The 16,408-nt window shown below is 45.9% G+C and overlaps 1 protein-coding gene across 1 annotated transcript in view; it reads left to right on the plus strand.

Annotated features, from left to right (window-relative positions):
- The first annotated feature begins 456 nt into the window (after positions 1–456).
- The window catches only part of RBP2 (retinol binding protein 2), a 32,628-nt gene continuing 16,676 nt past the window's right edge, over positions 457–16,408 (plus strand). The window contains exons 1-2 of the mRNA XM_004003298.5: positions 457–509; positions 6,638–6,760. Coding sequence (XP_004003347.1) covers positions 6,688–6,760 — 73 coding nt within the window. The 5' untranslated portion in view covers positions 457–509; positions 6,638–6,687. The remainder of the gene's footprint in view (positions 510–6,637; positions 6,761–16,408) is intronic.

The raw sequence follows: 16,408 nt of genomic DNA on the forward strand, positions 1-16,408 counted from the left end.
TGCCTACAACGCAGGAGACTCGGGTTCGATCCCTGAGTCAAGAAGATACCCTGGAGAATGAAATGGCTACCCACACCAGCATTGTTTCCTGGAGAATTCTATGGACAGAAGAGTCTGGTGGGATACATGACTGAATGACAAAACACTTCCAAAGCCAGGTCCAGTACTGCTGGAGGCTGGGGAAAGTCCCATGACCCCTTCCTCCTGGGTCTTCAGGTGAAGACAAGTCTGAGGGAAAGTCTAATGCCCATAATAGGCACATTTTGCTGGATGAGACAAGCAAATCGAAAGGGCATTGCTCAACAGAAAGGGGAGGAGAGGAAAGGGCTATGCAGAGAAGCTCAGTAAACACCCAGTTGGTGACATTTGTCTTCAAAGGGCACACCTTTTTGCCTTATGAGAAGGAGAGAGGGTGGAGCTGGGCAGGCCTGAGCTGGAGGGGCTTCCTGGCTTCCCAGAGCCAGCCTGGAGCCCAGCTGCCTTCAGTCAGATGCTCTGAAGGACTTCAGGTAAATACCTGGGGATCTCTGCTGTGTGTGCTCTTAGCTGAATAATTTATCTCAGATCCAGACTTCTTGAGAGGTCCACATCTTCACTTTTTAGTGTGATCTCAAGAAAGTTTCTTTCAACTTAGAAAGATTCATTTATAACTGATGAGTTTTCCCAGTCTTCAGAGTCACCTGAAGGATTCTACAAAGAGTCAGGTAAACAAATTCAGTAGTGGAGACACCCAGGCACCTGAGAAGATGGAACATCCAAGTATGTGATTTGTTAGTATGGATGGAGACTTAAGGGGCCCTGTGCTGTGCTTAATTGATCAGTCGTGTCTGACTCTTTGCAACCCCACGGACTGCAGCCTGCCAGACTCTTCTGTCCATGGGAATTCTCCAGGCAAGAATATTGGAGCGGGTTGCCATGCCCTGCTCCAGGAAGGGGCCCTAAAACAGAACTTTTGAAACTGGAGCTCTGCTGCCAATTCTAATATGAGTGTGTGCGTGCCTGTTAGTCACTTCAGTCATGCCCAACTCTTTGCAGCTCTAAAGACTGTACCTGCCAGTCTCCTCTGTCCATGGGATTCTCCAGGCAAGAGTACTGGAGTGGGTAGCCATTTCCTACTCCAGGGGATCTTCCCAACCCAGGGGTCAAACCTGAGTCTTTTGTGTCTCCTGCATTGGCAGGTGGGTTCTTAACCACTAGTGCCACCTGGGATGCCCTCTAAGAAGAGTGGTCCTCCGTGAATAGAAGGTGTAGAGGACAATCCTAGCTGAGTTGTGGAGTGACAATTGCTTTCTTTCATCCACTGTCCCTCACTTTTCCCCCTTAGAATCCTCACCTGTCACCGCCCCCCCCCCCCCCCCAACCCCCCCCCCATCCACTTCACAGACAGATCTGAGATGGGAGATCGTGCCAAAGCTGTGTTTACTGAAGACCTGTCATATACTTGCTAGGAGCTCGAGCTATGACCCTTACCATTGCCACTACCTTGGAATTAAACCCGTGCTATGTGCTAAGGACTCTGCCAAGAGCTTTATGTTTATGACCTCCTTTAATTCTTACCATGACCCCAAGACTCAAAAAACAAATCTGAAACTCAACTAAGTTTCCAAGGATCCCACTGCTAGGAAGAAGTGAAACTGGATTCAACATTGGGTGTACCCAGCTCCAAAACTTTTTTAAGATTTTATTTTTCCATTGTTTCCCTTTTTTTTCCCCCATTACTCTCTAACAGTGGTTCTCAAATTGTGGTCCTGGACCAGCAGCATTAGCACCACCAGGGAACTAAGTAGAAATGTAAATTCTTGGGTAGCACCCCAGGCCCTTTGAATCAAATTCTAGGGGTAGTATCCAACAATGTATGTTTTTATAAGTCCTCCAAATGAATAGGATGTTGTTTGGAGTTTGACAACCACTACTCTAGAGGCTCCTGTTAAGTTTTTAAGATATTTACACCTACATTTCTTATAAACATCTAGTCGATCAATAGTTACAGCCTCCTTTAGTACCTGTTTACTTCATGTCAATCAGCTAACTTCTCATGTGATCAAAACATGGGATTTTAGTTTGGGTTGAAACTAAATATTTTTTACATAAACAATCATGAATGGATTCATGAATAAAAACAGTTGTATTCATTTTTATTAAGTAAGATTTACATATAATAAAAGGAATATATATTAATTGTAAAGTTTGAGTTTTGGCAATATTCTTTTTTTTTTGGCAATATTCTTACAATCACCGTCTTAACTATAGAGCATTTCTATCCTACCTCTCTAAGAAATTTTTCATGTGCCTTTTCCTATATTTACTTCTCTTCCCATAACATCAGATCACTGACCTATCTTATTATCATTATAGATAAGATTTGCTTTTTTCTAGACTTTCATATAAATGGAACCATGTAGTATGTGATCTTTTGTGTTAAGTTTCTTTCCCTCAGCATAATGTCTGAGATTCATCCATGCTGTTATATATATATATCAGGAGATTATTCCTTTCACTGTTAAGCAGTATTCCATTTTGTGAATATATCACAATGTATTTATTAACTTGTTGATGAATGTTTGAGTTATTTCCAGTTTGAGGCTATTAAAATGTGAAACTATTTTCATTTTTAAAATCCTCACATTTTAATGACGTTTGCTGGGTTTGTAATTTTTATACCAAACTATCTCCCCATATCACTCTAAGATATTATTCCATTATTATCTTCCATCAGAGTTGTTTAGAAGTGTAATATCTATTTGATTATTGTATTGTTTATAGTAATCTATATGGTTGTTTTTGTTTTCTCTGTAATATTTAAAGTTTTATTTTATTTTGATGTTCTAAACTTCCACCAGTGTTTTCTGTGTTATGTACATCCTGCATATCTCTCCTTAGATGTGTTTAATCAGTTATTTAACTCCTCTATTACATTTTAAATTTTAATGACTGTATTTTAAAATTTTTACTACTCTCTTGTCATTTTTAATCTATTTTTTTAATCATTTTATCCTTTTTTTATGTTTTTAGGTGCTTTAAATTTATTTAATTTAACATACTTATCTATAGTTTATTTGATTATTTTTATTATCTGAAGCTCTTGGAAGTCTAAGTGGACTGTAAGTTTCTGCTGATGCTCGCTTTCTGGTGGATTAATTTAATGTGTGTTTTGTAATTTTGGATTATGAGCTCACATTCAGCATGGCTTTATCACAGGAAATTCTGGCTGGTCTGGTTTGAAGGTGTGTCCCTCCAGAGAGCTTTTACATTTTCTTCTTTCCAACAGCTTACGAGTATTGCAAGCTTAATACATTGTCTACCAGGAAGCATAAATTCAAACCCTAAACTAGAGTGAGAGCAGGGAAGAACTTTTTTTTTTTTTTTAGCTTAAATAATGCATGCTCAGTCATTCAGTTGTGGTAGACTCTGCCCACCAGGCTCCTCTTCCATGGAATTTTCCAGGCAAGAATACTGAAATGGGCTGCTGTTTCCTATTCCAGGGGATCTTCTCAATCCAAGGATTGAACCCATGTCTCCTACATCTCCTGCATTGGCAGGCAGATTCTTCACCACTGAGCCACCTGGGAAGCCCAAGTCACATAGAACCCAAGCCAAATAAACAAACTTTCTTGTTGTCTCTAGGTAGATTTCGGCTTTCACATTCTCACTGAGGGACTAATCCATCAAGCATTTTGACTTTATGCAAGCCTCTCAGTTTCAGCTTCCTGCTTATACAGGGTAAATGCTTCCCACCCCCATCCCCAAGACCTATAAAACTCAAGTCCCTGGCTTTTTGCAGTTGGCAAACCCATTCTTTTTGTCGGTCTCCTTTCCTACTAGCACAGGTTTTTTTGTTTGTTTGTTCTGTTGCTTTCTTGCAAGGAAGGCCTACAGGGCAGGAGTCCCCAAGCTCTGGGATCTAATTAATGCCTGATGATCTGAGGTGGAGTTGATGTAATAATAATAGAAATAAAGTGAACAATAAATGTAATGTGATTGAATCATCTCAAAACCATCCCCCTACCCCAAGTCCATGGGAAAAAATGTCTTCCATAAAACCAGTCCCTGGTGCCAAAAATGTTGGGGACTGCTGGGAGGGGTCCCCAGGAGACTGGCTGGTCAATCAGGTAGGGGTAGGAATCTGAACCTGGAGGGGAGTACCTATCTCTTCAACCCAGGAGGCTGAATGTTCAGCCTGCAGGAGGTTCTGGCCAGACTTCGAAGGACGAAGCCCAAGGCTCCCTTATCTGTCCACTTCTTCTGCCTTCACTCATCCCCCGTTTGTTGTAAAGTTTTCCTTTGCTCCTCTTTCCCTTTCATCCTACACTGGCCTTTGGACAACAGCTGGGCCATTTTTTTGACTGTGTGTCTTTCTGACTCTAGAATATTTACTGAAAAAAAAAAAATAAATGTACTCTTTTATACCCCCAAACCACACACACTGTTACTAAAAGGTGTGGGGTCTGGCTGCTCACCACCCAAAAGTCAATAAACAGGCCAGTCTGGTGGGAAGGAGAGTTTGCTTTATTTCAGATGCCAGCAACTGGTGGGGAGGGCAGACATCTGCCCAAAGGCCAACTCCCCCTCCTGGCAAAAAGTGGGGTAAGAGCTTTTGTAGACAGAAGTTGGGGGGGGGCCCTACATGTAAAAGCAGCACAGTCAGTTCTGACAGTCATTTCTATATTGGTCACTGATGGTCTGATCAGTGCATGTTGATTGTTTCAGGTACAGTTAACCTTCAGTGCTAGGGCTGGTGTGTTTCCATTTCTTTGAAGCCAGTTCTTAGAACTGTGGCAGCTCATGTCATGGGTACAGTCTGATCATCATGTAGTTAACTTCTCCACCTGGGGTTTTCGTTATGTCTAAGACAGCTCACAGAATGTGGCTCAGAATATTGTCTATAGGCCTTGAGAAAGAAGTAAAGATCCTTGACTATGCTTAATGAATACAGTATTATTATTTGGTCTTCTGTGACTATTTTCCTTTGCTCTTCTATGTTCTCATTTCTCTGATTAAACTTTTTCTTTGATTAAAGTTTTACTCTGGCAAAAGGCAACCAGAGGATGTGGGGAGGGGGCAAGGACCATAGCGTCCTTCCCTGTTTCAACAGCAGAACCATTTGCTTAGATTTAGAGCTTTAAAGTATCATAATTAAAATCAGAGACTCGTGGTTTATCCATCTCAGTCCACGGCTCCATTCTTCAGAGTGTAGTCAGGGCTCAGGTCGTAACTCTCAGAACCATGTGTCAGAGCAGTAAGTCAACCTATCTTCTGACCTACTGGGATAGCCCATTTGAAGAACAGTCCTGACCAGGTCCTTGTCCAAATGCCAGCCATGCACCCCTCCTTGGTCAAGGTAATCTTCAACTTTTTCCTGGGGTCTCAAGCAGAGTCCCACTACCCCCACTACCTTCCATCTGGCCTTCCCCTGGGTCCTGCTTGCTTTCGGTAGATCCATGCTCTGAAAACATGCTTTTCTTGAGTAACCCCACTGCTTAGATGCCTTGGGGTACCTTATTGGGAAGCAATTGAGAATAAGGTTCTCAAATCAAACCCCAATCCACGCTGCCTTTTCCATGCTGAACTTGTTCAGTCACTCAGTCGTGTCTGACTCTTTGCAACCCCATGGATTATAGCCTGCCAGGCCTCCCTGTTCTTCAGTATCTGCTGGAGTCATGTCCGTTGATTTGGTGATACCATCCAACCATTCCATTCTCTGCTGCCCCCTTCTCCTCCTGCCCTCAATCTTTCCCAGCAGCAGGGCCTTTTTCAGTGAGCCAGCTCTTCACATCAGGTGGCCAAAGTATTGGAGCTTCAGCTTCAGCATCAGTCCTTCCAATGAATATTCAGCACTGATTTCCTTCAGGATTGACTGGTTGATTACCTTGCAGTTCAAGGGACCCTCAAGAGTCTTTTCCAGCACCACGATTTGAAGGCATCAATTCTTCAGCACTCAGCCTTCTACCTGGTCCAACTCTCACATCTGTACATGACTACTGGAAAAAGCAAAGCTTTGACTATATGAACCGTTATGATGTCTTTAGCACCCTGTTTTAACAAAACTCTTTTCCTTAGAGCATTGGAGACAGACAGACCTGGATTTGAATCCCAGGTTGGTCACTGACCAGTAGTTACTTGGCATGTGATTTCACTTCCTTGATACTTTTTCATCTGTAAAACGGAGATGTTTAAACATAGCTCAGAGCTCTTGTAAGAAAACAAGATGGAGGATGTCTGGCGCCCAGCCCAAAGTAGAGGAGAGGTGCACAGGTGTGAGTTCTCATTTCTTGGCTTCACTAGCCAGGCCAGAAATGCTGGCTACACAGATGAGAGACTCCAGCTGAGGTTTGAAGCCTGGGAGCTGGTGGCCTGTTGTACATGAGGGGTGGCACTGGGTATTTGCTGGACAGAGTGTTCTGTTTGGGGCAAGGGGTTCTGTGGGAGCCCAACCAGCCAAAAATGAGGTCACCAGGACACCCATGCCTGGCTGTGCCAGGTTTTGAGCGTACATTGCTCATAGTCTTGCTGAGCTTTGCAAAGGAAAGGAAAGTTCCTTTCGGTTGTACTTGTGATCTTTGAGCTTGTTATCTTCAAAGTCTTAAGCCTGGCCCACTGGATTATAAAAGTAGCTCGTTCTAACATGTTCTCCCTGCAGCTTGCTCCTTGCCATCCAGCACACACCAACGGTAACCAGAGGCCACCACCATGACAAGGGACCAGAATGGAACCTGGGAGATGGAGAGTAATGACAACTTTGAAGGCTACATGAAGGCCCTGGGTAAGGGGGATGCAGCAGGTGGGAGAGAGGGGAGGTGAAAAAGGGAGAGAGAGGGCAGCTTCGTAAGGACTGCGGTCTGGCCTCTCTGACAGTGCTGCAGTGGAGTTCCCCAGACCTGTGTGCAAGTCTTGCCCCCAGTTCTGACCAGCTGTGTAGTATGAGGCAGGCCATACTCATTTGCTGAGGCTCAGATTCCTTGTTGGCAAGCTAGGAACAGTATTAAATGAGGCTGCGTCTAGAAGGTTCTTGGCACACAGAAAAGATTCGCTGAGTGGAGAATGCACACACACACACGCACACACGCGCATGAAGGCACATGCATGCACACATGAGGAAAGCCAGACTTGAGAGGAAAACACAGCAGGTCTCCTTGCCTTGTGGTCGCAGCCAGCTGGAACTGATATTATACACAGATGACCCCTGCATTGCTCCTTTGCTAGTCTTGCAGTGGAGAAGCAAAAAAAAGTGGCTAACAAACCTCTCAGCCGAGAGAAAGTCAGGCACACAGAAAGCTAGGAAGGGCTTTCGTCACATAGATCAAACAATTTACTGCTCACCTGACTTCTGAACTAGACGCCAGCCCAGGGGCTCCATCAGCATGTGTACTGAGTTAACCTCTTGTGGGATCTCTTGTGGGGCAGGCAGAAAAAACATGAAACCAGAGAAGCTGGACCCATGGAGGGAAGCTCACTTTTGGGGGCAGCTGCTGTAGGCCCCAGGTGGTGCTAGTGGTAAAGAATCCTCCCGCCAAAGCAGCAGACACAAGAGATGCAGGTTCAACCCCTGGGTTGGGAAGATCCCCTGGAGCAGGAAATGGCAACCCACTCCAGTATTCTTGCCTGGAGAATCCCATGGACAGAGGAGCCTGGCAGCCTATAGTCCAAGGGGTCTCAAAGAGTTGGACATGACAGAAAGTGACTTAGCACACAATGTAGGCCAGGCCCCAGACAAGGAACCTTGCCTGTCCTTATTCCTGTGACGGCTTCTGGATCACCTTTTCTAGCTTTAGATCTCTCCATATATAGAGTTTCCAACTGGAACTTCTCTATACCAACCATGAGGAAAACGACTGCAAGTGGAGTTTGAGGGCCAATAATTTGGATGTGATGATAGAATGTCTCATCAAGAATGGGAATCATAGGTTTTTCTGTGCAGTTCACTTCTACCTTGATGACACTTCCACCGTGTCAGTAAATAAGAAGAGCTCATGTGATACGTTGTGCAATTTTCAGAGACTGGAAGTTTTTCACGGACTTTGGACATGTTTCCAACACTGAACAGATTTTTTTCCTCCTGGCTACAATGTTGGGCTTCCCAGGTGGTGCTAGTGGTAAAGAACCCAGCTACCATGCAGGAGACATAAGAGATGTGGGTTCAATCCCTGGGTCAGGAAGATCCCCTGGAGGAGGGCATGGCAACCCACTCAAGTATTCTTGCCTGGAGAATCCCATACAGAGAGGAGCCTGGGAGGCTACCATCCATAAGGGTTGCAAAGAGTCAGATTCAACGGAAGCAACCTAGCCTGCACGCATGCACAGAGTGTTACCAATATACTTGGGAGAGAAGGGAGGAGGTAAAAAATCCTCCTGCCAGAGCCCTAACCCTGTTGCCTCTGCTTTTAATACTGAGTGAGGATAGAAAATGGAATCCTCCCTCTAACATGTGGGTAAATGCTCTGGAGCTGAGCTCAGGACTAGGATTCTGAACAACATCATACAGAGGAGGAAACCAAACCAGAAGTTCAGCTGAGGCTTTCTCTCTGACCAATTTTTTAACCTTTCTGACCCAGTCTCTTCATTCACCAAATAGAGATACCAGCCTTGCCTGTTTCTCCAGATGATGTTGGATGTGCTTGTTATTTGGAATGACTGAAAATACTTTAACAAAAGCTATTTGGTGGTTTCAAGCTTTCTGCAGTAAACTGAACAAGCCCAACTCAGGGAATATAATCGAAAAGCAATTTTGTCTCCTTTGCTGCTTATTCTTAAACAATAAAAAGTCCTGCGGTGACTTTAGGTACAAAAGCAGGTCTCAGTTTAGTTTTCTTCTGTACAGGGTGGGCCCCTGGAGCCCCTCTTTCTAGGCTGGAGGTGAAAGGCATGCAGTCCTGTTATCATCCCCTGACCCCTCTGGGTGGTGCCAGGAAGCAGGGCACCCTGTCAGCTCTTTCAAACAATCCTCTTCTAAAGCAGCTTTCCACTGGACTCTTTCACCTCAACTTACAGCCTCCTGATGGAGGAGGGGTGCTTGGATTTTGAGTGTGATGTGTGAATGTCTTATTTCAGAAGGTTTTGGAGGGAGTGGCCTTTCTGGTTCTCCTTGGCACTGGACACCTCTTATCTCTTGGAGCTGCAGTCATGACTTTCCATTCAACATCGCACTATGTTGATTTCACTCTAGCAAGCCAATGGGTTGGCCTCTTTGTGCCAGTCTCTGCAGTGCAGAGGGGTGGGCTCACAGTTCCCGGTGGAGACTAATACCATAGGGAATGGTATTAGCTAACTCCAGAATGCGGATGCGCTCCATGCCTTGGCTTGCCCAGCTGCCTCAGTGTTCCTAAGGTGTCCTAGAAATGTGCCCCAGCTTGAACCCATGACTCTTTGTGCAGAAACGCCGCTGCCAGAGTCACTGTCCCACTCCAAGAGAGGACACCTTACCCCGCTCATCTGCCCATGGGGACACAAGTGGCCAGGCAGGCACTGGTGGTGACTGGAGACAGGTCTCAAGGGCTCAGCCAGAAGCAGCTGAGTGGGGCTGCCCACCCCCACTCACTACCCTGCAATTGAATCTGTTAACAGAAACCCAGCAGATCCATACAGTTCCCTCCACATCAACCCCGCAGGACAAACGTTACTGCCCCAATATTGACAAGTTGAAGCCTGACTTTCTTGCCCCTTGGAGCATGAAGCCCTTGGCATTTGGAAAGAACATGTAGAGATCCTTCTAAGTCCCCAGAAGCAGAAATATCACTAAGTATAACTCCAAAGAGCCTTCCCTTTCTTAGATCTTAGTCCCTAGCACCAAGGAGTCGGCTTTCTCCCTGAACCTGGAAGCTAGTTCCGGAAGAAGGAAGTACTCTTTTTTTTGAGGGGGAGGGGGTTGGGGGACAAACTGGCTTTGTTCCCAGCTGGCAACTCACTCCACACCCGGCCTCCCCACATGACCTGGCTGCCAGCCTCAGTAGTGACATGTCAGGGCAACCTTTGGGCTTGCCCCAACTTATCCAGGTCACTAGCTGTTCAGAGGGTGAGTGCCAAGGGTCAATGGTACCTTGTTTCCTGGTGTTCCTTGAGGCCCTAGATTCTTTACAGTAAGGAAATCAGCCAGTGAACTCATCTTCCCTGAGGAATCTGTCATGTCCTGAGGTCCTCCTTCAACTTGGATCAGGGGGTCAGAGAATGGAGGAGTGATCTTCAGTCTAAGGGACAGACCCCTCAAAGTGAGGTCCCGGTGCTGTGACAGGACAAAAGGGGAGAGTCCATTCACTCTACTCCAGAGTGAAGCCAGCACTGCATGTACATGGGATCATTCAGCTTCTCTACCAAAGCTGTAGACGTTGCCATGGAAGCCAGGGATTGTGCCATCTGAGGCAGGCCCAGGCCCAGTCTCTATTCTCAAAGAGCTCAAAATGGTGCCGCCAGTCAAGCTATAGCCATATACAAGTTGCATTCCTGTTTTCTATTACAGTGAGATTAAATCACCTCCAAAACATAGAGGCTTTGTTTTCTTATACAACAATTTTATTATTGCCTCTCGTAGATGTGGGAGCTGACTGGGTTCACCAAGAGAGGTCTTGCTAGGAAGCTCTCACTCCACTGTAGCAGGACAGTGGCTGGGGCCATCTCAATGTCTTCCTCGTTCCTATGTCTAGCATTCGGTGCTGGCCAGCCCCTGAGACCTCAGCCAGGGCTGTGGGTGTCTACTTGTGATGTCCCTCATGGCCTGGGTGTCCTCACATCACCCTGGCTGTGTGCAAAGAGAGAGGAGGCAGCAGATGAATGAGATTTTATGACCCAAACCCAGAAGTCACATAGCATCACTTCTGTTGTATTCTATTGGTTGAAGCAGTCCTGAGTTCACCTATATTCAAAAGAAAGGTACGTAGACCCCGCCTCTCAAAAGGTCAAAATCAATTGTAAGAACATCCAGTAGGATGAGACATTGTGTTGCAGCTATTTAAGAAAGTATAATCTGCCACAGATGGGACAGCAGGTGATTCTGTCCCTTAGGGCTGAAAAGACTATAGTGACGATAGAACAATGGTGACCTGAAGTATGTAAGCTGTATGGTGAGGGACGGTACCCAGGCTTGTGGTGAGAATCACTCTGCAGTCTACACAGATGTTGATTTATGATGTTGTACATCTGAAATTTACATTGGTTTTTTTTGTTTTGTTTTTTAAGCGTGTGTGGTGGGGGATGGTGGTTGGAGAGCTACAATAGACGGGTCATTGAAGGCTTCCTGGGACTTCCCCAGCAGTCCAGTGGCTAAGACTCTGTGATTCCAATGCAGGAGGCCTGACTCTGATCTCTGGTCAGGGAACTAGATCCAACATGCTGCAATTAAGAAAGACCCAGCCCGCCAAATAAAATAATAATAATTTTTTTTAAACCCAAGTAGCTAAAATTGTAGATGCTTATTCTTTGGACTTCCCTGGTGGCTCGGTGGTAAAGAATCAGTCTGCAGTGCTAGAGACAGAGGAGACTTGGGTTCAATCCCTGGATCGGGAAGTTCCCCCGGAGGAGGAAATGGCAGCCTACCCCAGTATTCTTGCCTGGAAAATCCCATGGACAGAGGAGCCCAGTGGGATACAGTCCATAGGGTCACAAGGAGTTGGACATGACCGAGTGACTGAGCAGGCATGCGTGAAGTCTCCCTAAGTGCTTCTGGGTGGAGTTTCGAAGGAAGGAGAGGAGCGCTCCACACAGAGATAGAGTTGGCTCTGGCCCTGTGGGCACGGGCCAAGTTTGGTTGAAAAGGATGTTTGCGGCCAAGGGACGCAGGAGTCATGTTACCAAGGCAGTGGGGCGAGAAGAGTCGAAAAGGCAGCAGGGCTGGATCATAAAGCGGCGCATCGCCACATGCGGACGCCGCCCGAGGGCATCACGCAAGCAGAGAATCCTGGGAAGCACTGTCGGGAGGAGAGAGAGACCGTGAACGCCCTGACGGCCAGGGCGTAAGCAGGTAGCAGAGACGGTCGGAGAACTGAAGAAGTGGTTATAGTGGCCCCGGGAAGATGCAAGAGCGGCGCCAAGGAGGGCAGCCAGGGGGATGTCCATAGCAGGAAACAGACTAGGCTCGGTGACCAAGTGGAGAAGAGGCAAGACTGAGCCTAGAAAATAAAACACCACCATGCAACTTTAATCAGGAAAATGGGAATGTATAATGGAAGGCATCTGTTCTGAAAATACCCAGTTACCTTTGAACTTGAATCTTTGGGGAAATTTTTATTCCAACATTGTAGACATCAGGAAAAATACAATGCCCTTAATTCACACAGAAAAGTGAGAATCTTCTTCTATGAAGAGCATCTTTTCACTGAAATTTTCATGCACAGATTTAAAAGAGCAGTGGCCACTGCAAAAAGTCCTAGTTGCTGCTGCTACTGCTGCATTGCTTCAGTCGTGTCCGACTCTGTGCGACTCCATAGACGGCAGCCCACCAGGCTCCCCCGTCCCTGGGGTTCTCCAGGCAAGAACAGTGGAGTGGGTCTCTGAAAAATTTTACCAGGACGGCAGTAGCCTTAGAGACGGAAGTCAAGGAGCTCCCAACCTGAGTGGTCTATGCCAGGAAGCATTTCCTGATTACCCACAAGGTTCAAAAGCCTTACACTTTGAAGGAACCAAAGTGTAACATCGGAGGTGAGCACATGTACAAACAATTCTCATGCCATGATAAGTATCATGCTATCATGAGCTTCCATTTTTTCGTTTGTTTAATTAATTCAGTTTCAACAAATGCACAAGCACCTAAGACACACCAGGAAATGCTCCAGGCATTGGCGAAGTGTAGTAAATGAGGTAACAAACTCCCATCCTTTGTGGAGGGTGCATGCTAGTAGGAGAGAGAGTAACAGTTTGAGATGATGTACTTTAAAGAAAAGAGAAAGGAATTCTTGGGAGGAGAGTGATGGGTGGTCAGGGAAGGCTGTCGAGGAAGTGACATTGGAGCTGAGGCTTGAATGGTGAGAAGCGATGTTTTGGGTACAGCAAGTTCACAGGCTCTGGGTGTGTTCGGGGAACATGCAAAGGCTGGTGTGCTGGGCATGTGGTGAACCCAGTGGTAGTCAGGCCTTACGATGGGCAGACTTATACCATCTTATTTATATTCTTTAAGGTTTGCTATACTGTGAAGAATGAATCACAGGAGGGCAAGACTAGAAACAAGTAGGCCCACTAAAGAGGTTTCTGTGTTGTTCAGGCAAGAAATGATGGTGGGTTGGGTTGGGGTGACGCCCAGGACTAAAGAAGAGAAGATAGAGATTCAGTGAATATTTTGGAGATAAAGCCAACAGGGCTTTCAGATGAAAATTAAATGGGAAGAAATGCAGGTGGCCCCCAGGTTGAAGCCTGCATAATTGGGAAGACCATGACTCCACCAGCTGACATGGGGAAACATGGAGAGGAGTAAGTTTGGACAGGGGTGCCGGATGGGGGGAATGCGTTAAGAATTCTGAGTTGCTTATTTTGATTTCAGATGGCTGTGATGCATCCAAGGAGAGTGTTAAAATTGGCATCTTGATATAAGATCTAGAACTCAGGGTAGAGTCAGGGATAAAGCCAAAGGAATGCTTGCCATTTTAAGGAGTGAAGAAGCTGAAGGTCAGGGAAGTGGAGAAACTTTCCTGGGGTCACTTCTGGCTGGACAATGGTGTTGCTCAGACAGGAGCCCAGTGTGTCTGCTTCTAACCCCCAAGCCCTTGCTGCAGCACTCTCCCAGGTGCTGCAGCTGCTGCTAAGTTGCTTCAGTCATGTCCGACTCTCTGCGACCCCATAGACGGCAGCCCACCAGGCTCCCCCGTCCCTGGGATTCCCCAGGCAAGAACACTGGAGTGGGTTGCCATTCCCTTCTCCAATGCATGCATGCATGATAAGTCGCTTCAGTCACGTCCAACTCTGTGCGACCCTATGGACAGCAGCCCACCAGGCTCCTCTGTCCATGGGATTCTCTAGGCAAGAATGCTGGAGTGGGTTGCCATTTCCTTCTCCCAGGTGAGAGTACTAATATGGAGTTAGAGGAGAGGGCGCTTCACAGTGAGCAAGGTTCGTCAGGATGGGGAGCTCCAAAGAAGGCGGGAGAAACACTCAGAACACTGCAGAAACACTGCAAGAGAATAATTCCGAGTCCCTGGGCAGAAATGAATGAACAAGTGAATATATGAATGAATGTCTGATGACCTAACAAAGAGTTAGTTTCACGACATTTAAATTGCTGCTGGTGCTCACAAATCAATGAACTTAGACACTTGCCAAAATCTTTACTTGATTGAATTTTCACACAGGGACAGTGCTGTGGGGAAAACCCAGGTGAAGATAAGTTTGGTCCCTTTCTATGGGTCTTCCCTGGTGTGTACGGGCAGCCCCTCCTCCCTAATCTCCAGCCCAGTGGTGAGGACCCGACTATGGGTGGGGCACCAAGCCATTTTTTCAACCTAGAGAAGAAGCAGTGTTTGATTCAGTTTGCATAGAGATGAAAAGTACAAGGGGACATGGAGGCACTTCAGGGTCTCCAGCCTGCCTCTGCTGTCTAGGGAAGGCTTTGAATATATTTGGAGAAGTCCATGAGGATGAGAGAGGAGGAGGCAGGAGGGGGCAAGGACAGTTCCTCTCTCAATGGATTATCCAGAGGAGGAAATGACGTGGAAAGATGGAGAACATTGCTCTTTCACTCTGCTTCTCACAACTGCCTGAGTGCTGATGACTTGTGAATTAAGAGTCCAGGTTCGAAGTCCATGGAAGCTGCACTTGGAAGGGTCTCAGATTTCATGTGATGAATCCGTGTGCATCTCTGCTCTTTAATTTACAAAGCTCGCCTGCCCTTTTAGCCTACAACTTTAGCTTTTTCCACAAGCACATTACAAAGCATTTTAATGTTGAGTAGCATACTCATATTTCAACTTTATGGCTTGCATTGTTCAAAATGCAGTTATGAAAAGTATGCTTTAATAAAGTCACTTCAGTGGTTTTTTTTTTTTTCTTCTGCAGCAGCTACAAGCCATATATATTATTCAGAAATTGCTTGCCTTTGGACCTTTTCCTCTGAGATAGAAATTCATTTCGCCTGGCTATAAATCAGGCTCAGAGATACCTTTAATCCAGAAAAGCAGATCAAATATATTTGATAACCCTGGTGTTCAAATACCGTATCAGGAAAATAATTTTCCCTCCAAAGTAAAAAGAGGAAGTGTTTTTGTAATCTGTGTGTGTGTGCTTGTGTATTCTACAGCAGCAGTTAAACCTTTCCTTTTGATTAGAAATATTGAGAATCCACCAAGAGAACGTTCGGCTCCCTTCCCTGGGGTGGAGCAGAGGTGACATGATTAACTAGCCGGCACACATGGTAAAGGGTAGCCAAGAGACCAAGCTATTTTTCAATCCAGAAAAGAAACGATGCTTGATTCAATTTGCATAGGGCCTCTAATAAGATTCCCTGGCTCTGGTCAGAAAGACTGACTGGGGCTGGGATTTCCAGGACAAACCTGTTCTCTTGGCAATAGACATTTTTAGATGCGCTCTACCTCTCTGAACTACCAGGAACAAGCAATAATTTCTGTTTGGGGAGCCTTAGTTGTAGATGATAAACAGAATGTACTTGTAGGCAAAGAGTCAGGAGCACTTCCTAGCTGGGTACCTCTGAACTGGTCACTTAAATTCTCTGAGCTTTGATTTCCATATCTGTGGAGTAAAAATAGATTTGCTCTCTGAGATCATTTACATTTAGATTTCTAAACGGCTCTGTAGTTCCCAGTTCTTCCTTAGTACAGTTGACCCTTGAACCGCAGGGGCAGGGGGGTAGGGGTTACAGTGGGGGCATGTCAAGGGTCCTGACACTTCACGCAGTCAAAACTGTGCACAGAACATATATTTGGCCCTCCCTATACATGTAGTTCCTCCATATCTGTGGTTTTGCATCTGCAGATTTAACCAACCACAGATGGAGTGGTTCTGTAGCTACTATTGAAAAAAAATCCATATATCAGTGGACCTGCACAGTTCAAACCTGTGTCATTCAAGAGTCAGCTGTGGTTTTGTATGACACCCTCCCCTGTGTTTCATCTGGTTAACACATGATCCATGGTTTTATTTCCTCATCATCTACCTGTGACTCCAGCAGGGTTTAGCATAGCCTGGACCTCACTCAGTACAGAGGGCTAGAGCAGAAACTCAAGTTTCTACACTTTGGCCAAACTATGGAGTGAGGAAACCAGTCCATGCAAACGAAGGTCTGGTCAGGCTGGATTAAATGCCCTCGTGGCAAGCCGGGGCTGTATGAGGGAGGGAGAGCGTAGATTAGTCAGCATTCTGACTGTTCCTTCAGAGCCCAGGACCCTTGGGCTGTGTGAAGTGGCAGATGGCTGTGGAGATGCATAAATAGGATCTGAATGCTTATCTGGCCACTGTTTTGTTTTTTAGGCATTACAAAACTATT

This window comes from Ovis aries, chromosome 1, assembly GCF_016772045.2.
Source record: "Ovis aries strain OAR_USU_Benz2616 breed Rambouillet chromosome 1, ARS-UI_Ramb_v3.0, whole genome shotgun sequence".
Taxonomy (NCBI): domain Eukaryota; kingdom Metazoa; phylum Chordata; class Mammalia; order Artiodactyla; family Bovidae; genus Ovis; species Ovis aries.